The sequence below is a fragment of the Plutella xylostella genome, chromosome 8, assembly GCF_932276165.1.
Source record: "Plutella xylostella chromosome 8, ilPluXylo3.1, whole genome shotgun sequence".
In the NCBI taxonomy this organism is placed as follows: domain Eukaryota; kingdom Metazoa; phylum Arthropoda; class Insecta; order Lepidoptera; family Plutellidae; genus Plutella; species Plutella xylostella.
The window spans coordinates 5,940,628-5,965,146 of NC_063988.1; the positions used below are offsets into that span (position 1 = coordinate 5,940,628).

The window sequence follows — 24,519 nt, forward strand, 5'->3', positions numbered from 1 at the left end:
ATCCTAAATACTAAACCATGGGCAGGTTTATTCAAAGAAGTATGCCTACATATTATTTTAAAGTATACAGACCATCGTACATAGAATCTGTGAGAATTTATGTACTTAATTCTCATTCGAATTAATAATTATACAGTATTGGATACTGCACCGCCTCAGTTTGAATTACTACGGTAATTTAAAGGTCATCCGGGCTAATTAGTATCGTGAATCTATTAAACAACGAATGTCAGCTCATCTGACATCGCGTAATTATATTTTGACTGTTTGATTAACCATTTTGATATTAATTTCTCATATACAAGATGTTAGAAAATAGGTGTTATTAGCTGAATAAGGTGATCTTTATAAATATATATTTAATTAAAGACTCGCGATAAAAACAAATTAATTACTAAGGAAGTACTTTGTACGTAGTTTCGCTTACTTGTACTATGTAGGATCTAAATATGTTTTCATAGCTTGTCAAATGTATGCTCAATGGAAGCTTTTTTTTTAAACAATACTTATTGTTTTTTCCTACGTGGATATTGTAAAAAAAATATGCCTATAAAATACGCTAGTGTATTACTCACTTACAAATTTAATTACATTATAAAATCCACATGACTTGGAAATCGAAAAGTAAGAACTAATTCATCCGAACCTTAAAAAATTCAATAAAAGTTGCGTTACTAAAGTATTATTACATCTTATGGCCCTTTACTTGTAAAAGTAATAAAAGACCATATAGCCATATTCGACTAAAATCAATGGTGATCTCCAATACCGGTTATGTATACCTACATTAGGTAACATAAAAATATATATCTGCGTAATTTATACGTGTAAAATAGAGGTACAGTTCGGTCCAAACACTAGTTGTGATAACACTTTTGTGCTTTGTCAAACTAACCAACTGTCAATCTTTTAGAGAATGTTTTTAACTTTTCGAAATAAAATGATTATTATATACTATTATTATTGTTAATGAATAATAAAAGTATATCATAATCATTACACCGTTAATAATTCAGCATTTACTGTAACGTCAGCTATTATACGACGACTGATACATACCTAACCTAAGGCTTATAACGGTAGAAGCAGGTAATACGCATTCAATTGAATGTTTCAGAAGTATTCAATCTCAATTTAGAGCCAAGTAATCTAACATGATAAGCATTTTGATAGTAGCGTAGTCAACCGTTACTGTTATTGACCCGACATCGCCTTACGAATAAACGCAACTTGTTTAAAATGTCCATCTTTATTAGTCTTAAGTGGTATGTGTTATGGTTGAGAATGGTGATAACAAGTGTTCAATCCGTACAAACTACTTACACGTTAGTTTAAAATGCCGAGCAACAAACGGTTCCTATTCATTTCGCATGTCTCCAAATTTCTATGAAATATAAAAATGTTCGTACTTACTTATATTTTTTTGTCTCATCACTTCATCAGTCATCACAATCATCCATCACTATACAGATAGTAAGAAAAGGGTATGAAAAGTCGAAAGGTGACTTAAAACTCATGTTCTAAGACATTTGAAAATTCGTGAAATACTACTACACTACCCCTTTTGCATCACCCTATAACATCCTATTGCAATTTCCTATACTAGTTCATTCACAGTGCGTTTTAGTATTAAACTTTATTAGTTTCCAATTTCATAGAACCATTATAACCAGGGTAACCTGGCCGCGTAAATACAAACTCTATTCCTTACATATACCATATACTTCTTTCCAAGTAAAAGTACTTACCACTACTTATGCCTTAGCTTCCTTCTTAAATTATTTTTTTACGTATTTGGGCAGATTGTAAAATCTCAATGTACCTAAGTACCTATTAATTTTTGAATATATTTTGGTGTTATAACATTAACTACATAATATTCATACAGCGTATAGCAAAAAGGTGGAAATTTCGGTCATAATTCTGATCAAATTACGAAACTCGTGAAAAAATCTACCCCCATACATCACATGGATAGCAAAGTTTATAATAAATAGCACATACATTTTTCAAGAAACAAATAATATCAAAAACATCTCCCATAAGAATTATAGGAGTAAGAAAACATACCCTATTTCGGACAAAAGCATCATCGCTTGCGCGTTGCAAGTTGCTAACATGAAGTGGCAGAGCAATGAGGAAGCGCCGGCCGCCCGAGGGCCCGACTGACTGCACCCAGCCAGCTCCTGGGGGGCCACTCTATATGGCGTAAAACAAACCTAACATTCATAGACCGTATTGTTAATATACAACAAGGTAAAAATTGGCTTTGATACACACGAGCTTCGACTCCTAACTTCAGTCAAAAAGTTGGAAACGTCAAATTTTCACTTATTTTAAAGTGTTTAAAATCCTATGAATTCTGGGGTAAGTTTCGGGGCGCTGCTGCGCGAGCCACGGCTCTATCTCGTTGTATTAAACGTGCCGATTGCACGACCGTTCATTTGATCTTCGTCAGTATAGAGTAACTCTCTTGCAACCTGACTGTCCAAGCCACAGGGATATAGTAGTGGTTGCATGGCAAAGTCGAGGTAGAAGACGGGCTGCTGTGTCGAGGGAGCTATTTTATGATCTAGAGTTTTGAAAGTATACGAGTTATAAAGATAATCATAGAAAATTTAGGTTTCAAACCTATGTATATGCCTTATACTGTTAATTAGTTTTTGAAACAAAATATGAATGCTTTTAAATCTCAAATACCTATCTCAGAAATGGTTATGTTCTGGATAAGGTTCTATCGACTGGAAATGCCTTCTTCTATCACCCATTGAAAGGAATACATCGACTTACCAATCATAAGATGTTTCCTGATTACTTTTATCGCATGAATATTATAGAAATCGAAAGTTTTAGCATATCATTACGGAACACGGCAGTGACGATACCGTTTTAAAACATTGAGTCATTTAGGTACAGTGAACTGTATCGTATTCCAACTTGTGCATAGTTGACAATGGTCTACTATTTGTAGACTGAAGGCATGTGAGTTACCTAAATAAATGATCGTCTTTGCAACTTTTATGGGAGTATTGATTACCAATTCTTGTTGATTATTCTGTTTTGTTGCGATTTTGCCTTTACAAATGAATAATATGTAAAAGGCACAAGGATTTATAATCAAGTAAGCATATTTAATATTTGATCTTTAAATATCTTAAAAGTAAAGAAGATTAAAAAATCCATTTTAATCACACCAAAGTACGCAATGTCTCATCTCCAACTATCAGTATATCTTTCAGAATAAGTTATTCAGTATACCGTAGCGTTCCGCCGAGACGTATGACATATTGTGATGTGCGGTACTCACGTGTACTCACTACACGATCTAGTTCCGTTGACTGCTTCTTATGAACGTTATGTTTTTTCTTGCGGTTGTCATTTGAGTTAGATGAGATAATAAAATCGAAAGTATTACTACATAGTTTTCTCTCCTCGTTTGCGGTCCATTTGTGAACGCCGTAAATAAGCCTCTAATAATGCTTCAGTATCTACTTACAATAAAAACATACGAAAATGATTCCCACGTGTGGCATTTCATACCACACATATTCGCCAGAATAACGAGCGCGCTAATCAATATCCATAATTCAATTACTGATCCAATTTAACTAATCGCGCGAGTGGAAAGAAAGCAAGGAATTCTAGACAAAGAGATGACGACCCATCAGCTCTTGAATGGGATCAGATCAGATCTAGCAGTAATTATGCGACGTCACTAGACAATGGGGGTGAACGACCGCAGAGGCGCTCATTGTCGCGCTGACGTATGTGAATGCCGACATGGAGATTTCTGACTGATGCTTGATTGATTTTGCTTAACCGTTGGTTAGTTTTTTGTGATTCTTTTGTCATTTGGTCGTTTTTGGTCGGAGTTTAGGGGTTTGTTGTACTGGTATTATCACAGAGTCGTTAGAAAGGAAAGGATACATCTCAGTTCATACTTATAGATAAGGCTGATATGATAAGGTAATGTTCTCCATCGTGGGTTAGATCGTAACCAGGGAATGGTCAATTACACGTCATCTTCATATTAAATTCTTGACGATGTGTCAAAAGTCAAGCAATAATCCCTGGTTATGCTCTAACCCACTATGGCGAAATTGGCACTTAAGCCTGTAAACTGAATGTGTCCACCTTTTTACCGTTATAAATAGCGAATCGTAATGAAATATTCTCATTATTTTTCCTATGATATTCTAGAAGACGAACAGCCCGTGTAACAGATCGTCGTAAATCAGCGACCGGCTCATATTTACAACAAAAACGTATTTCATTACCAACCCCGAGTGGCATCCCATACAAAACCTGAGAACCTGTGTTCCTGCCTTCATAAAGTAAAGGCTACCTTTGAATAACGTTATAAACATTTTAGAATCATCGACAAGACTAGTTTTATAGACTACGACAATGCTCCCATTGTGCCTAGAATATGTTAAGTTATCATTATGTGTATACTCTTTCCTTGAACTTTATTACGGTGGTGCAAGACCTGTAATGGTGGCTGGTTAAGGGTATATAAAGGTGACTGAATACAAATGTGGTAGCAATGCAAACTACAGCTATTGGGAGCGGCTGGTGTTATCATACAATTGCTTGCTTATATGGGTGTTTTTGCTTAAGGCTAAGCATTCGGGTTTACGGATTGGAGAATGAAATTATGAACAGTTTCGTAAATTTGTAAATGAGAATACCTATTTATTTATAACTGTGTAAAATTTTATTTATTTATTTATGTGTACTCCATTTCTTTAAAAAATATTACATAATAAAGATAGATTTCATTACTATAAAATACAACTACTATTACAATTACACTGCTATTTTAATAAAAATATAGGTAGGTATGTAAAATTAATTAAGTATTATCTCAGTCCATTAAGTAAGTGCATCAATAATTAATTAAGGACAATAATTATATATCCAACGAAATACTTATTTCTGACTTTTGTATATCTTTATACACTATTAATTTCGTTACAAAATTAAAATTACATTCTATTCCTGAGAACGCCCTCTGTTTGCATTGTCATTTTACCGTCATTTGTTCGACTTAGCCTTAACCGAGTACAGTTAGCTAAATGCTTATTGGTGTAAGTATATCCGTTCTCAACACTACGCTACTGAATGTGCACAATATCCGTGTGAACTGAGCCTCCTGTATAATTAGCCGAAGAGTCCGTTTATACAACTGTTCTCTTTATTCAATTATACAACGATTATTTGTCATTATTTCAGTAGCTGTGTTGTTTACAATGTGATTGGTCTTCTGCTTATAAGTAACTAAAGGTTCCCGCGCGCTTCGCTTCGCCTTAAAAAGTTTTCCCATGGGAATTCCGGGATAAAAAGTAGCCTATGTTCTTTCTCAGGGTCTAGACCGTATGTATACCAAATTTCATACAAATCTGTTCAGTAGTTTTGACGTGAAAGAGTAACAGACAGACAGACAGACAGACAGACAGACAGACACAGTTACTTTCGCATTTATAATATTAGTTAGGATAATATAGGAACAAGATGTAGTGACAGTGCAAACGATCAACAAATTAATAACACCGCTGAGCTCTTATTTTCAATTAGTTTGGTTAGAAGATGCTGATGCGAAAGTAAAATTCGTTGATGTTACTTATAGGAAAATATAGTGCATACTACTATTTTTTTTTAAACGGTCGTCATATTTTTTTTTTATTGACATTTATTTTTCCAAATAAATTGTTGGCATCAACCTACTACAGACGGCTATCTATATAATGGTTGATTAGTAGCTCTGCAAATTTAATCGAATTGTGCAGCCGCGGCAATGAGAGTACACCATAATTACAGTAACTATATCGAGCTGCCTGCAGCAATCCTATTTTTATTCCTAAAAAAAAACCAAGCACTTGGCAGTCACGGCCCGGGAGCTAAAAATACCGAAGACGACCACCAATTATGAAATAGCTGCTGATAATCAATGACGATTGGCGATGTCTAGACATGTTCGTCCCTTTCTCAGTTGTAGTTGATTCGTGAATACGAGGTGGGTTAAGCCTGGTTTAAACACTTAAAGTGGTTTATACCAATTACTGTGGCGCCGGCCGCTGGTTGCCCAATGAACGTGATGGCATTTGAAAACGCCGAGCCTGGAGCTGTTGTTGTTCTGAGGATTCGATCGGGGAGCTAACAGCTTCGCTTTTTGAGACTTGTAATAACAAATTACACTCACTAGCAATGAAAAAGTTCCACCTGTCATTGCTCGTGAGTATATTTTGATATTATATTGCTTACACCCAAGCGTTGTCTGGAGGAAATCACTTTTGATTTCACGCAGTGATAAGACCGCCTCTACCTTAACAATTGTTTAAGTTGTGTTCTATTTGTTATTATGTAGTTACAGTGTGCCGTGGAATGTTTTCTTGGAACAAACAGCAATAATACGAGACGGCAGGACGCGATGTGTCCTGAATTTAAAAAAATAATTTCAATATCGTTGCTTTTGTATTGATATACATTTGTATTCATCCAGAAGTTCAAGTAATAGTAATAATTGATAAATCACGCAAGCAAGTATCACAATAACACAATACTTGATTTTGAACACAACACTTTTATTCGTTACATAGCTTACTGGCTACCAGTTTGGACAGAGCTTCCGCTTATGGTGTTTTCGGTTCGAGCGCTAGCACGACAATGAGCCCTCCCCGGCATAGCCGGTTGCTTTTATAGACCTCACGAACTTCTACTGGGTGGCGCTCATTGGTCGTTCTGGCGCAGAAACTTGACAAATTCAGTACTTATAAACTAAAACAGCCTTATTTAAGTGTAAATTAACAAAAACACTACAGAGATGTAAGGAAATCACGACATTCGGCCATCTGAAAGTGTGCAAACCTCCGGTGCACACATTAATTTAATGAAATGATTAAGTTATCGAATTAATTAATCGATGGTAAGTATAATTTGTAACCTCTATATTTTACACAATCAAATACATAAGCAAATTAAAACAAATTCATAAATATAGGTACCTGACATTTAGTCAATTTATAATGTAGTCAATTACCTGAATTATTTCTTCTTTTCGTTAGGATTAGTTTTTATTACAATCACTATTTATTTGTACATATCTTAATTTATACACGTGTGATAAACCATTTAACTTTTACCCAATTAGTAATATACATTATACAAACTTAAGGTTTTTTTTATATACAATTTAAGTTTGTAACAGAAAAATACCTAATAACTTATTTACAAAAACAACAAATATTTGATGCCTGCATATAAATTTGAAACAAACTAATGAGAGATTGAAAGATAATCACGACATTTTGTCTCCTGGCTACTTTTCAGAATCTTCTTGAGTATCGCTATTTTCAGAATCAGAGGAATTGTTGTCTACATCTAAAGCTTTGAAATGGATCCATGGACGCATTCTATCAGCCGCGACAACACTTTCATATAGACGTGTTTGTTGGAAGCCTGGCACAGTACCGATTTTATACCGATCATTACCTAATGATTTTATAACTTTATAAGGTCCGATGAATTTAGGTAGTAGCTTCGTGCTTTTACCATCGTTTCGAAAACTATTCTTAACTATTTTCACCAAGTCGCCCACCTGGTAGACCGGTGCAGCTATCCTATTTAAATCGTGTTTATCTTTTTGTTTTTGTTGATTCAGTCTTATATTATCTAAAGCATCTATTCTAACTTCTTTAATATTGTCAACGTTTTGTACATTTGTGCTATCGGGTACTCCTATACAATTTTCGGTTGGACCAGAAAATTTCATCCCAAATAATAACTCAGACGGACACTTTTTAGTTGAAGCATTAACGGTGTTATTAACGCCCCATTGAACTTTCCCGAGTGCTTTGTCCCAATCTTTTTCATTCCCATCAAAGTTTTGGGTTGATAACGAGGTCAAAATCGTCTGATTAAACCTTTCAGCTTGTCCGTTTGCCCTGGGGCAAGCCACAGCATTCAAGATATGCTTAATTCCTTTGTCTGAACAAAAACCTTGGAATTGGGAGGAGGTAAAAGCTGTACCTCGGTCTGAAATAATTCTTACAGGAACTGCAAAGTCATTAAATAAATCTTCTAATACTCTAATGACGCTTTTTGTTTTTGTGTCTCTTACAGGTCTTGCAAATAAATACTTTGTAAACCCATCAACAATGGTAAGGATGTAACTATTGCCTCGTTTACTCCTGACAAACGGTCCTACGTGATCTAAGTGAAGAGTGTGAAAAGGAATTCCTACTTTGTCGATGGGATGTAAGTGTCCAGACGGTACTCTACTTGAACTATCTTTATTGTATGCGCAGCTGATACATGCCGAAACGTATTTCTTAATAAATTTGCGCATTTTGGGGAACCAGTATTTATTTTTGACCCTTTCTAACGTTTTTGCAATCCCAAAATGACCTACATCGTCATGGTTCATTCTACAAATTTGCCATCTAGCATTTTTTGGTACAACTAAACGTAATTGATCGTCTACTTTTCGAAACAAGACATTATTTTTGAGGACATAGTTCTTTTTAATTTCGGCAGATTCCTCATCTATATCGGGTTTCAATACTTTAGTCACACGAACAAGTTCTGGATCGGCTAGTTGTAATGTAAGCATCCAGTTGTCGGAAGAAATATTTAACACGGATGGGGATTCATTTAATAATCCACGCGATTCAATATGGTGGTTCAACAATGGGTTTCGGCTAAGGGCATCGACGTGCGCCATCTTTAGACCTGCGCGATACTCAATTTTAAAGTTAAACTCGCTTATTTGCAGCCACCACCTTGCGATCCTTGGTATTAGGTCTCTACGGGTTAGTGTTGTCCTCAACGCATTACAATCGGTAAACACTGTGAAATTAATGCCTAAGAGATAAACTCGAAACTTCTTCAGCGAACAAACCACTGCCAGAGTTTCCAACTCGTAGGAATGCATGTGGCGTTCCTCTGGAGTAGTCTGTCTACTGAAATAAGCCACGGGCTTAAGCGTTCGGGGGTTACCTTGCCATTGCATCAGAATACCGCCTAACCCTAATGAACTGGCGTCAGTATGTAATTCTGTTTCTAATTTTGGGTCATAGAGTGCTAAAACAGGCCTATCAACTAATTTCGATTTAAGGCTATTGAAAGCATCAATTTCAGTCACTGTCCATTGCCATACCGAGTTTTTTTTTAGTAAATTAGTCAGCGGTCTTGCTATTTCTCCGAAACCCTTCACAAACTTCCTAAAATAACTGGCAAGTCCTAAAAATTGTCTTACCTCATGCACATTACGAGGAGCTGGGAAATCTTTAACAGCTAATATCTTCCTTTCACTAGGTCTTATCCCTGATGCTGATATTTCATATCCTAAATATTCTATTGTTTCGTCAAAGAAGCTACACTTCTGCAACTTTAAGGTGAGCCCCGCCTGTTGTAATAATTGTAATACCTCTTCAAGGCGTTCAAATCCCTCGTTTATCGTTGCTGATGGAATTAGCAAATCATCCATGTACGCTAAAGCATATGTAAACCGCCGCGCACCAAGTATCTTATTTATCATTCTTTGGAAAACCGCTGGGGCGTTTGCCAAACCGAACGGCATTCTTTTGAACTCATAATGGCCATCTGGCGTTACGAATGCCGTCAAATGTTTGCTACTTTCCGCAACGGGTATTTGATAGTAGCCAGAGGCCAGGTCAAGGGTAGTGAAATATTTATTACCACTCAGGATAGAGATTTGGTCGTCTATTATGGGCAATGGATATTTATCTTTTGTGGTCTTATTATTGAGAGCCCGGTAATCTATACACAAACGTTGCTCTCCATTTTTCTTTTTCACTAGCAATATGGGACTTGCATAATCAGATTGAGATTCCTGAATAATGTCATTTTGCAAAAGATCACCTACCATTTCCCTAACCTTCTCTCTTTCAGAAAAAGATAGACGATACGGCCTATATACAACAGGGTTACTATCTTGCAATTGAATTTTAATCTCAGCCTCACTTGTGCAACCTAATTCTTGTAAATTTGTAGCGAAACAGTCTCTATAACGTTCCAATAGCTTATCAAGCCTGTCTTTAGTTTTATTATCTAAGTATTCACCCGTTCTGATCTCATTTTTATCTAATGGTGGATATACATAGCCCGAGCGTGTATTAACGCGAAGACATTTTAATTCAGTGGCTGGCCTTGCTCTAGCTATTGAATATTCTGCCTTAAACTCAAGGGGGGGTTTATTTAGCACGGTAATGAATATAACTCCTTTACTATTCTCTAATTTATAGCATCCACCATGTAAATGATATTCTTGGTCTGGGTTTGTTCGAGTACCTCCTTCAATGTAAATATCTCCAGAATACGGTTCCTTGGTATAAACTTCAATTAAACCGTTTTCTGTTAAACATGTGTCTTGCAAAACAATTAGCTTAAACGTTTTGTCGCTGTCAGTGATTTCACTACTATTAGGACAACTGTAAAAGTACAAGGCATCGCTATTTTTCAGGGCAGTGATGGAAGGTAACTCTGTGAAGTTTTGGCCTATGAGCAATGGAGTCTGTAAGTACTCATCCTCAACTACAAACATATCGATCTGTGCTTCTATTTCATCCAACTTTATATTAGCATTGACTTTGTAAAGAGGTCTTGTTTGACAGTTGCCAAAACCTGTGATAACCGGTACACACTCATTAAGTTTACTTAACCCAAGAGATTTTGCATTAGATGCCCTGATAAGGCTACAATCGCTGCCAAAATCTACATATGCCTCAAGCGTCGAGCCATTAACAATAGTTTGTTTGAAGAACTTTTTGTTTTTCTCACTATCTAGTCAGCTGATCTTCATGTTTTTGCTAGAAGCAATCTCTCGACTGTTGCCTATGGAAGCTAACGGTTTACGATTACAATTTTCAGAATCGTGGCCAATTCTAAAGCATTTCCTACACTTGATCAAAGGTTTGGGGCATGAATCGAAAAAATGACCTTTCTCTTGGCAATTGAAACAATGTGACTGATTGTTTGTTGTCGGACTAGCAGTGGTGGTTTTAGTTGTGGGGCTGTTGGATGCATTAAATGAGTTATTTAGCCTTTGATGATCACGCCTACGATAATTAGTGCTTGCTAACGTCCGTGGCTGTGGATGCTGTGAAACGAGGTAGTTAAGCAAGTCCTCTGGTTCATTACATTTCAAAGCTTGTGCACCGTTTCGAATTGAAGTAGCTGTTATACCATAAATAATGCATTCTACAGCTTTCCTGCCCCTAATTTCGCACCTAGTTACTAAAGATAACTTCTCATAAAAATACTCCCTCAGACTTTCTTCGGGACGAGAGACACGCAATAGCATTTCCTCCAAAAGTTTGCCATAGTTTTCTTCGTTGGGAAATGCTTTGATTAATTTATCCTGCCACTCAACCCAGGTATAATTAACAGTTGGCAATGATTCATACCATTTTTTTGCTAAACCACATAGTTTTTGTAGAGCGAAATGCATTGTTTGCCTTTCGTCCCATCCGTATATTACAGAACATTCATTGACTTTGTTAAGCCATCTCTCAGTAGTTTGGGACTTGTTATTTGGGTCAAACTCAGGTATAACGTTAAGATTTTGATTAAATGACAATGTACTCTTACTTGGCATTCCTTGTAAGACCGATAAAATCTTCACCATATCTTCAGGCGACAGGGCAGCATTTGACTGGCGAGATGTTGACGGTCTCTGGTTCGACTCTGGAGACGAAGATCTGGTACGCCTACGACGCCGGCGCTGCCGCTTCTTTCGGCGACGCTCTCTTTCAATGGAAGAGTCGGTGCTGGTTTCGGTATCGTTGGAACGGTTTCGACGCCTTGACTTTCTCTCTGGAGTTTGTCTGGACTCCTCTCGAGATACCCGAAGGTTATCAGGCTCAGGAGACATTGTGGTTCTGTAAATTACCAATATTATTCGTATTGTGTATATTTAAACTCAGATTTTTTTGATGAACCATTCTTTTTCTTTAAAAATACTTTGCTGTAAACTTATTAACTTCAAATATTCTTCCCTACATCAAGAAAAATTAAGTTAAATTTAGTAAATGGAGTATCCATGTATATAAAAAAAAACCATAATAAGTTCAAACTCGTAATATGGGCTGTATTACTTTATTTTAAAACAATATTTTAAACTAAAAGTGATCGCAAGTCAACTGTGGGTTGTAAACCTATGTGACTCGATCAGCGTTTAATCATCAACTACTTATGGAAATACACCTACATGATTCCACACAGACTTTGCTTAATTTAACTGTACAGTCTACATAATTCTATACGGTATCTAATCATCATCAACCTACAGGAACGCACCTACATGGTTCCATGTAGTATCTAATCATCATCAACCTACAGGAACGCACCTACATGGTTCCATGCAGTATCTAATCATCATCAACCTACAGGAACGCACCTACATGGTTCCATGCAGTATCTAATCATCATCAACCTACAGGAACGCACCTACATGGTTCCATGCAGTATCTAATCATCATCAACCTACAGGAACGCACCTACATGGTTCCATGCAGTATTTAATCATCATCAACCTACAGGAACGCACCTACATGGTTCCATGCAGTATTTAATCATCATCAACCTACAGGAACGCACCTACATGGTTCCATGCAGTATTTAATCATCATCAACCTACAGGAACGCACCTACATGGTTCCATGCAGTATCTAATCATCATTAACAAGGGACAAGCATAAACTTCATTATCCATACGATATCATATATTTTTAGCAGTTTTACTGTATCACCCGCTCATATTATCAGAGAGTCGCCCTGATCAAATATAAAGTGTATTCTATCTATCTATCTATAAAGGGGTGCACTTTGGTACATGATTGAATAGTAGTATGAACGACTCTGCATGCCTCTTGTATCAAAAGTAAGTTCACAACAGATAGGTATCATATTATTGTTTCGAAAGCGTAATTAAACGACATTGAATCTTCATTTACTTCACTCTTATATTTCAAGCAATATTCCTCTACTTAAATCAATTTAATTACAAACATGTGATCCATAGCTATTATCGGAGGGTAGCCCCGATCAAATAACTAAGGGTTATGTTAACTTAACGGTATTCCCAGAGAGTAGCCCTGAGCCAATACGTATAAGCTATTTATAAATTTATTTAGTAAATTTATAAATAGCTTATACTATTTATAAATTAAATTCAAAATAAAAACCGTTTCTTTTTTTTCACTTAATTATGCTTTCTTATTTTTATATAGAAACAAATAATTTTAATTATCATGAAAATTACTAACCTTGGTTCTGATCTCACTTCTGAAGTATCACAATAACACAATACTTGATTTTGAACACAACACTTTTATTCGTTACATAGCTTACTGGCTACCAGTTTGGACAGAGCTTCCGCTTATGGTGTTTTCGGTTCGAGCGCTAGCACGACAATGAGCCCTCCCCGGCATAGCCGGTTGCTTTTATAGACCTCACGAACTTCTACTGGGTGGCGCTCATTGGTCGTTCTGGCGCAGAAACTTGACAAATTCAGTACTTATAAACTAAAACAGCCTTATTTAAGTGTAAATTAACAAAAACACTACAGAGATGTAAGGAAATCACGACACAAGGAATAATCCTTCAGCGATGTTTCGCCGGAAATTAGCATCCTGATGTTGTATAACATGCAATAAAAACGCTCAACAAACTCGTTGTTTCTCATCGGTTGAGACATTTTAATGAACGCCAAATCTCAATATTCTCCTCCCCATTTGGTACTTCGTTATTGCGAAGATCGGGAGCGGGAACCTCCACGGCATCTTGTAATCACCAACAGAACATAACATTACCAAATAATATTACCAGTCTACCGACGACGTCGTAATCAGAAAAACTAGCACCATCTTGGGTGTCCCGGCCCAGGGGGTCACTCCATATGACGAAAAACTAAGTTTCGGAGCGCTGCTGCGCAAGCCACGACTCTATCTCGTTGTTATAAACGTGCCGATCACACGACAGCTCTCGTTCGTTCGTTTTTAGTCAGTATAGAGTAACCCTCCAGCAACTCCGAGCTAATAACTTTCACGAAGCTGCCTCGACTTGCTCACCTTGTCCGATCAATCGGTCAATTTCACCGACTATCGTCCCGACTCGTCGTCCAACCAGTAGGCACCGTCCCGAAGCATTTTCTTTTCTCAACGGAAGTGGGCCACTGGTAATGAATAGTTTCTCTAGTTGTTCAATGAAATTGCACTTGATAGTCTGGAATGGCGGGTGTGAGACTTGTTGTAGCAATAAAAAGTTTAGAAACTCCTAATGACTTATCGGGCTTTATAGAAGCTGGGTAGGTTCTCTAGATTATGTATTTAAGTATATCTAATATCTATACATGGGCCCAGATGACTAAAAACTATAGATAATGTATGGCAGATTTCCGATTTGAAATAGTTTTTAATCAAAGTTTAGCTTAATTAATAATTAGTCACGTTGCTATTTCCAAGAATAAATATCAATAATAGCCAGTTTCTGATGAAAGAGGCGACGACAAACAGGGTGTATCTCAAAAACAGCACAGCCACAATTCATCGCGCTGTCCGTTAGGGTCACCATATCGAACCCAGCAATGACTTCCCAGTTGTTTGGAATCGGCCATAAATCGAGCGGCTGTCAGTGGGGGCCTAGTAAATAATGCTAGGTGATGATAAGGAGGCTCCAGTACAAAGTTGAAAGGTGATAGAGGATCTTGAGAAGTCGGAACAAGGCAGGGACAGACTTGTGTGTTTCGATGTTGTATCGGTTAGAACTATGTTTGTAATAGTGAGGTGAACTGTCGCCAGTGTTTTGTTGATGTTCATTTGAATATAATGCTGTTAACACAGCCGACTGTTAACTAAAAAAGTTTGTAGTATAGTATAGAAGTAGATATATGTATTTTGTGTCTTCAAATTCTTAAACGTTCCCATACATATTTTAAATGTACAAGATACCAACATTGGATTGGTGATGTAAAAATGTGAGCCTTACTATTCAGCTGACATGGTATTTTATTATATATATTTTTTTCAAAGTAAAAGAAGTACCACTTAAAAAAATCACCCGTTACACGTATTCATCACCTTACGACAATCCTTTGTTTTTTTTCATCACGAAACGAACGATTTATCATTTACCAGACAGAACAACAGAATCCGCCATTGCGAACAAATTAGCTGCGACCCGCGACAAAATAAATTCGCAGGCGATCCGCAGAACACGGATGCACACGGCACAGATGCCCGAAGATTTATCTTAGAGCCACAGACTATAAATAAAGACTCGCGCCCAACCGGCGGAAAGGTCAGGCGAGCGCGGCCGCCGCTGCTCCGATACATTATTGTCCTTCGCGTTTAGTTTAGGATTTTATGCCATCGGAGATCTGGAGGTAGGAAAGATAGTTGTCAGTTGTTTGTAACCTTCAGGGTTGAGAAGAAGAAATCTCGTTTAGGCAATAAGTCAAATTTGAAAGTCAAAAAGGCAACAATTGAGTTAAAAAGGGTCTATCTACCCCGCAAACGAATACAGTAAGTAGTAGGTACCATGGTGTAATTTGGCATTTTCCCAAGAACTTAGCACAATGAATGTTAAAGGCATAATAAATAAACAAAATTCATAGCTGAAACCCCCGGAACGGACCCGCAGCGGCGAGCGTGGCTGTCTCAAGGCCGATGCACAATTCAGATATCCCCAGACTTGTTCGGAGAACGGCCCCACCTGTGGATTGTTTACTATTGCGTTCTCTTTTTAAATACCAAGGAGGTTATTGTTTATTAATGACGCATTGTAGATAGGAATGTGATTGATTTTGCATAGCATGAAACCTCTTTGGCTTTATTTTTTGTTTAATGTTGTGTGTGTCGTGTGCGCTGTGCACGAGTGAATGTTGGTGCTCCAACTGGTATCCAAATAAAAATAATAACAAAAAAAAATTAATAAAAAAGTTATAAAAGTGAGAGTATATTATTTAACGCCAACATAATAATAGGTATTTGATATCATGCCACTGACACTGTCAATTAATTATTTACTAACCGTGGTTCATGATTAATGGTCTCCCGATATTTATCAATAACTTTGCTATCGTTATATGCATTATATTTATTTGGCTTTAGAATAAATTTTAAGGCGGTTATAAATCTACGCTACGACAAAAATTCATTTATTGACTACACAAGTTGACCAATTTACGAAGAATAAATTGTATGATATTAAATGGATATAATTTGCCGGAGAATATACAATATGAAGTTAGGGTACTTTACATAGCTTACTTACACAATTTTCTAAGCTTAAATCTAGCTTAAACCACACCTCGATATCGGGAGAAACTAGCTATAAAACTTTATAACTGCATGTTTAGACACACTAACTTGTAAAGTTGCTGGATCCATTGTGAATAATAAGCTTAAGGTTTAGCTTGGCAGGTTGTTTTCGCATAAATTAATTTCAAAACCCTGTGTGTGAGTGGTATATAATGTTAACGTGGGTTATTAAATGATAATAATTAATATGAAGAATTATAACAAGTGATTTTTAGAACATGTAAACTGGATGTTGTAAAAAAGGATACTGTCTTTCTTGGTATGACTATAGATTCAAAGTTGCAGTGGGGACCTCACATTGCCAAATTGGCTGGAAGGTTGAGCTCCGCAGCTTTTGCTGTACGGAAAATTAGACAACTGACCGACGTTGAAACCGCCAGATTAGTTTACTTTAGTTATTTCCACAGCTTATTGTCGTATGGCATTTTGCTTTGGGGTAGAGCCGCTGATATTGAAACTATATTTGTATTACAGAAAAGAGCCATCCGCTCTATATACAAACTTGGTTCCAGGGATTCATTGAGAGAACTATTTAAAGAAATTAACATCCTTACAGTTCCATGTCAGTTCATTTTTGCCAATTTAATGTATGTACGAAAGAATATTTCCACTTTTGATACAATTGGCAGTAATCATGACATTAATACTAGGAACAAGCATAAGCTGGCTTTTCCAGCGATGCGTCTGGCGAAAGTTAATAAATCGTTTTTAGGGTACTGTATTAGATTTTATAATAAGCTTCCAACAGAAGTTGCTCAAATGCCAGAGAATAAGTTTAAGTGTTACATTAAAGAGAAACTCAGTAAAAAAGCTTATTATAAAATTGATGATTACTTAGAGGACGTTAATGCATGGCTGTGATAAGTAGTTAGCTCTGCTCATATTATTATAATAATTATTATTAAGCTTATATGTATTGTATACCAACTAGTTTTAAGTCTTTTTTTGAAAAGATGGCTCAGGAGTTTCTTGCCTCCGTTCTTCTCCTTAGACAGAAAGAGCCCCCCCTTATCCGAACGGAGAGTAATTTGTAAAAATTGACGTTCATCAGAAAATTTTATATTTGTACGATGAATAAAAAATTTTGACTTTGACTTTGACTTTGAAGTTTAGTATGGCGAAAGGGGGGTGACTCAGGGGCTCATCCTGAATAACTTTTGTTCTACGACTTTTGTAAATATGTATAAATACGTCTTGACACATCCTAAAATTTAAATATAAAATATTATTATATGTATGTGGTTCAGTTCAATTAAATTTATTTGTTTATGATGCCAGACAGTTATGAAATATTGATATCGGTTTAAACTATTTTTATCTCCACAATGATAATGGTCATTAATTAAAATATTGCTCAATCTCATCAGTATCTTTTGTTAGTTTTGCCACACAAGCTAAAGCCTCGTACCTACTTACTTACTAGTAGTTCAAATGCATTAATGAAATGCGATTAGAATCTATATTTATCTTTCGAAACATTGAACACTTATAAATAGTTAAAATCGCTATGGAAATACCTATTATTCTTATCACACTCCATAACTTTCAAAGATATAAAATTGATAAAAGTCATATTTTTTTATTTGCAATAAATTCCTGTGGAGTAAGATACAGCGTAGATTTATTTGTCTATCTGATACAGCTTGGACGTTCACATCGCGGCGAGAAAGTCCCCCGATATTCTGATAAAGTATTGTCCGATAATTGCAAACGTACGTGGGACAGGTAATACCAGTCGACAGACTCGATGCATCTGGCTATCGAAACTCGAAAGCCACAGGAAGGTTCCTCTAGCTCTACAAAAACTACCAAATAGACCTGTTATGTTTAAGAGTTTTTAGACAATCACATGAAGTCGTGGTCATCGCAACAGCCCTTCGTTACTTAGTCTTAAGCTAAAGCAACCCTCCAGTTCATTCGGGTACAATCCGCGGCAACTATTAGAAAATTCAGCGCACACCTGTGCCGCGCGGGATGGACGCAAGCCTCGGCAAAGTGTGGTCGTAAGCAATTTCAAGCTTCGTACCCTGTGGCTGGACTGGCTGCTTCAATTTACCGGATACTAATGGCGATTGTTAGAGCCGTCGGGGATTATGAATGAAATGGCGGAGCGTGGGCCGGACACTGCCGTAGCCCCGAGACGCAACAGCATCGCTGATAAATGAGCAGTATTCGTCAATGCGCTACTTTTAAAAAGTAGTCCTTTTTGCGTTTGTATAGCAAACTATACAAACGCAAAAAGGACTACTTTTTGCTACATGATGAAGATATAACACAGCACATAGGTCAGGCTCGGGAATGCATGAAGTATGCCTTCTGTTTTGCCCAGACGGTGGCGATTTGACTGGCGATAAAGTACAGCGCGAAGGCAAAAAGTAACCCGCTCTATCTAAAGGAAAACATCCACGCTATTCCGCTGTTTAGTCAGTTATTTATTGCTGGACGTTTTTCACTTAATTGCGGTCTTCTCCAGGTGTGAAGCGGGTGATCGTCGCGTGAGTCACCGCACCGCCATATCACGGGGACGCCTCACTTGTCGCCACAAATTTCACAGATAAATCACACTTAATTAAACATTGGTTTTATTTGAGGCGGGGTACAAAGTAGCGCGGCAGATAGTAGATAGTCAGCGACGGTGGATCTTAATTCAGGCTCAGCCCGGCTTGTCACACGGGGACTAAGTGGAGACTCGTGTCGTCCCCCACTGCGCACTTTATTGCCACCGCAATAGTTGCTCTTATTTTGTAATGAGACGCCGCCGCCGCGTAATATTTTATTCAATAAAATCAAAGTCGCAGATCTAGGGTCGAGGCGGATAAATGTATGAATTGCAAATAAATCATGATCGCAACAAGTTGGCCGGTTTCCTGTGACAGGAGAGAGGCTGTGCTGTCATACGCGTCCACTCCGCTAACAGATTTGAACTTTAGGCGACAAGGCTCCGTTAGGCGCGTGTATTTAACATATCGGGTTGCACACATCTAGCTGTTCACAATCACTTTGCAAGAGTTACGGTTTTGCATTGCGTTTAACGGTTCCGGACTATTATTAAGTGCTTTGGTTTCAACAGACATGTAAAGCGTCCAGCTCATCACATATTTCTCTCTGACAGCATCATCGCCCTTGAAAATCTATCTGTCTCATAACTGAGTAACACGAGCTCGGTGTTCATAAAGTTGTGAGATTGTCCGTCAAACCGCAATTATAGCTGGTATATTAAAGATCGTAATCGGCGTTACAGGTTACAAGAAACCTGTCCAGCTATAGGAGGTTTTGTGACCTTGATATCGTAGTCGAAAGCGCGCGGCGCGGCGGCGGGGCGGGCGCGGGGCGGCGCATGATGTATGGATTCCAGGGATCACACGTACGCCGCTGTGTGAACTAGCAGTAAAATTGCCGTTCTGTATGAACAGCACACTTTCTTGGCACGAGCGTGACTTTCATACAATAATGTCCAAGCAAACACATGGATTCGCTAGGCGTAGGTATGTATTTCTTTTACAAAGTCGACGACGGAAACATTCAGCTTTTTGTAATATCACATGGTTGAGGCAACCGTGTAACATTATAGCCAGTTACAAATTCCAGGAGAACCCGTTTTCGACTTACCAATCTAAATATAACCCTGAATTTACTGCGAAAAATACACTAATAACATGAGATTATACGATCTTAAGCACGATTTAAGCCATATAATCACGGTGCAGAATAAGATGTTGGTTTTGCCGCATGACAATGCAGGAGGCATTCTTATGTAGATATTTAGTTGCAAACTGCTCGGAATTTGACAAAATATTTCAGTCGCAGAAGCAGCCAGTGCTGCGACCGGTTTATGCAAGACACAAACGAAATACTTGCGTAATACACCGTATGCCGTAGGCTTTAAGTACTATTCTCCAATAATGTAATAAAGTATCTGATTTATTGCTACATACGGCGCCCTGGATAGGTTACCTCTTACTTTGAGGTAAGTACTACCGAAAAAAGCAATTGCTTTGATACAGATAGGTGAAAGTAAATTACGTATAATTTCCCCGTGGCCTTTAGGCGTAAAGGACACAGTTTTATGTCGTTGAACTCGTATATTTTCAGTGAAATAAGAAAGATACTTTTGGTGAGGGTATTCATAATAATTCTTATGATGTTCCCATTCCCACCTTATAATAATTATTACAATATCATTAATATCTATCATTGTATTGTAGCAGTAAGATAGATAAAGCTGTAATATGGTTATATCCTTAGGTATACATATAGGTACCGTAACATAATATAAAATATCAAACAAAACATAAATATAATCTTACTCATGTCACACTTGTAGTTAAAATAAACTATACGGATCTACTACCAATAATGGCATCTATGTCACACTAAACTTGTAAGTAGTAAAATTAAACTATACCAACCTATTTAGTCCAGTCAAGGAATGAGGTGTAGAGTGCGTGAGCAGGTAACTAAGCGATTCCTTCAGAAACTTGATCAGGGGGCTTAGGTTGTTAACATACCAAAAGTCCTGACTCCTATTTGATGAGCGGGGGGAAGGAGGGGGAGATAAAGGTACGAATTTTTGGTTTTTAGCTTATATCTCGAAAACGGTGCATCGTAGAGAAATATTTTTACTAATGAAATGGAGCTCTTAAAATTATCTAAAACTTTTATATCATATGTTTTTTTCTAATTCCTAACCGTTTTCGAGCTATTACCCTCGGAAAAAGTTGAAATTTACAAGAAAAATTCATTCATGTCAAAACATTCATAAACATTGCATCATTTTGTCTAAACCTAATCATAAAAGAATAAAATGAAGAGAAAAGTTGTAGATTTTTTAATTCCCTTTTAGAATATATATGCATATGCTGGTCAATGTCCAACCCGCCTAAAGTTACAGCTATTTTAAACTTGCATTTTGGTAAATTCACTGACATAACTCACCGAGTTAGTAAGCTTAAGTGTAAGTAAAATAGCTGTAACTTTAGGTGGGTTAGACATTAACCAGCATATCTATATATATTCTAAAGGAAATTTAAAAATCTACAACTTCTTTCCTATTAATTTTTTTTATTTATGAATAGGTTTAGACAATATGAAGCAATGTTTATGAATGTTTTGACATGAATACATTTTTCTTGTAAATTTCAATTTTTTCCGAGGGCATAGCTCGAAAACGGTTAGGAATATAAAAAAACAAAAATTCGTACCTTTATCCCCCTCTCCTTCCCCCCGCTCATCACCTAGGAGTCAGGACTTTTGGTATATTAACAACCTAAGCCCCCTGATCAATACTGCTACTCTTGACACGCAAGACGGTTATTCATATTGCGGTAATATTGCCTTCGAGTCATTTGGCACTCTGGAACACGATGGTAGCGCCACCTTGCCTACCGTATTTGGTGGTTTTCGGGTGAACTAGTCTAAATTCGGTTACGAACGCAAGTTGGTACTCTTGACCGCCATTTTGACAGTTGTCAATATTGAACAAACTGGATATACGCAATCGCTAAGGCAAGAAGAAAAAAGCAACTTTATTACTTGTATTTGTACTTGTGAGTGGCGATTTTGTGTGGTTTTGTGTGGTACTGGTATTTGAGACTAAAGATGCTGTGTTATGGCTTATTTAGCACTACGAATAGCGATTTAGCGCAATGCGCAGCGAAAAGATATCCGGAGGCGCAAAAATCAGCGGCGAATGGTGAGATATTTGGACGAAGCAGTGGAAATGGGACAGGCGGAGTTCGTCGATAATTACCGCCTCACAAAAGAACTTTTTGATGAACTATGTGGAGACATAGAGCCCTTCATGAAGGAAGGGTTTAGGCCTAGTCCACCACGCTGGCCTAGTGCGGGTTGGTGGACCCCAACACAAGCAAGCTTGTGCTGAAAGAGTTTATTTATTTATTTGAAGACCAACAAATGATACACTTGTTACATACATCAAGGCTACATAAATAAAATACAGTACAGGCCCCTGACTAGGATTAAGGACTGCTGCCGAAGCAGCAACCGGGCCCCACGGCTTAACGTGCCGTCCGAAGCACGGAAGCGTCCAGAAAAGAACCACTTGAAATTGGTCACCCATCCAATGGCTGACCGTGCCAGTTGTTGCTTAACCTCAGTGATCAGTTACGATCACTGAAGCCCGCTCGACTACAGACGCTTCGATAGTGTCAACTTGACACTATTCACGACAGTTTTTGTTATTTTTTCCTTTTCATTCATTCTTTCACAAAGTCGATAAAACAGTTTCAAACAATCATAACCAAATTTTAAGTGAAACCGAATTGTAACCAAATAGACGTCAAGAGTACCAAATCTAAATTGAAATTGGTTCTGACTCGAGCACAATATTAACGCAATATGAATAACCGTCTTGCGTATCAAGAGTAGCAGTACAAGTTTCTGAATGAATCGCTTAGTTACCTGCTCACGCACTCTACACCTCAGTTTGAGTCATTTATTGACTGGACTAATTACAAACAATGAACTGTGCTACTGCTATAGTCTAACGAAGTAATCTGACAGAGAACTAAAGTCACCGACATAGCTCACCGAGTTAGTAAGCTTAAGTGGCAGTGGGCTGGTCACATCTGTCGAAGAACCGATGACCGATGGGGTAAACGTGTTCTGGAGTGGAGGCCGCGACTAGGCAAACGTAGTGTGGGACGCCCTCCGGCTAGATGGGGTGACGACTTGCGAAAGGTGGCTGGTTATGATTGGATGCGGAAAGCTAAAGATCGCATATCCAGTGGCGTGCTTTGGGAGATGTCCAGCAGTGGACTGCTATAGGCTGATGATGATGACTGCTATAGTCAAAGTGTATTTACGGAGTCCTGTAAAATTTGCTATCTAAATGCAAAAGCTCAGCTAGAGGCTCATGTTCGGTCATCGTTGGTTCAATGGCTCGGCCTTTAACGAGTAAACAAACACATTAGTTGAGTTCCTTAGCAATTACTACGTATTATAATATTATGCTAAATAGCACTTAAACTATCTCATGTGCTTTAAATTTTTTTGCAATGTTTTTTTAGGCGACGGTTGTACTTATATGTATCGCATTGCCATTTAACATGCTTAACCTTCTTCTGAAGTAGTTGTGCAGATAGGACAGTGTCACATAATAAAATCAGAACAAGTTTTTTATTGTTCACCTCTTTTTTATAGTCCAAGTCCTACAGATAAAAATAGGTGCTCATTTATTAAATTCACCTAGGTATACCTATTTGATATGATGATCTTGCCACAGCATATTTTCATTTATTATTATTACTATATTATTAGATTATTACTACTATTATTAGATATATTATTACATGGAGACACACTGGCTTATAGCAATCACAATGACTATTTTAACATAATTTATGGGAGTTAGTTATAACATACTTTTTGAGTTAGCTATGGAAATACCGAACCATTCATAAGGCAGTTATCATCATCAAAATAGAACAGTAGCGCACACACTGCCAAGTTAGGCCCGCACAGATGTTGTCACAGGGACGACGAGACTTTTAGTGCAAAATCTCAAGTCATCGGCCTCTTAACTTTAAAGTCACGTTCTTTATACGTGACTCTGATATGTTGCCATGACAATTATATGCAATTTTAACCGTTTTTTGCTAGAATTATAATTTAAGTTAGAAGAGGTATGATATAAAATATCTTCATTGGTGCCTTGGGCCAAATACCCGTAAAGGCTTTTATTTTCACCATGGATAAGTAATGTATGTAGTTACTATAGGTTTGAATGATATTAAATTTTTTGCGTGCTGCGTTAATGCCCATTTTTATAAACATTACGTTTTATCTGTTTTTTAACCAATTTGTTAGTTTCCGACCCAATTTGTAGAGTATCAAGACAATCTGATTAACCTTTCCCCTCTGCCTTTTCAAAGACACATGGGTTGTACATACATGTCTAGACTTTGAAGCTTTCTAATGGAGGCCTCGTGGCAGGTTAGAGCATTATAACCATGAAGGAATTAAGCGGAGTCAGGGGGGTCACTCTATATGATGGAAAACAAAGTTTTGGAGCGCTACTGCGCGAGCCACGACTCTTATCTCATTGAATTAAATGTGCCGATAGCAAAACAGCTTTCCTTCGTTAGTTTTTCGTCAGTATAGAGTAACCCTTCTGCGCCTGCGCGATAAATGTAGTAAATTACTTACCACCGCACTCGCG

General features: G+C 37.4%; 2 protein-coding genes across 2 annotated transcripts in view; one reads left to right on the forward strand and one right to left on the reverse strand.

The window, feature by feature from the left end:
• Positions 1 to 24,519, forward strand: part of LOC105393315 (serine/arginine repetitive matrix protein 2) — a 65,056-nt gene that overhangs the window by 24,523 nt on the left and 16,014 nt on the right. The gene's annotated exons all lie outside the window — the stretch shown is intronic.
• On the reverse strand, positions 8,977 to 13,602 carry LOC125488846. Its single transcript, XM_048622445.1, has 2 exons — positions 13,287 to 13,602; positions 8,977 to 11,900 (listed from the first exon to the last, which is right to left on the reverse strand). The coding sequence occupies exon 2, from the start codon at positions 11,891 to 11,893 to the stop codon at positions 10,808 to 10,810; it is 1,086 nt and encodes a 361-aa protein (XP_048478402.1). The 5' UTR covers positions 11,894 to 11,900; positions 13,287 to 13,602; the 3' UTR covers positions 8,977 to 10,807.

Excerpts from the sequence above, each read along its gene's own strand:
- LOC125488846 (XM_048622445.1), bottom strand. The coding sequence starts at position 11,893 with ATGTCTCCTGAGCCTGATAACCTTCGGGTATCTCGAGAGGAGTCCAGA.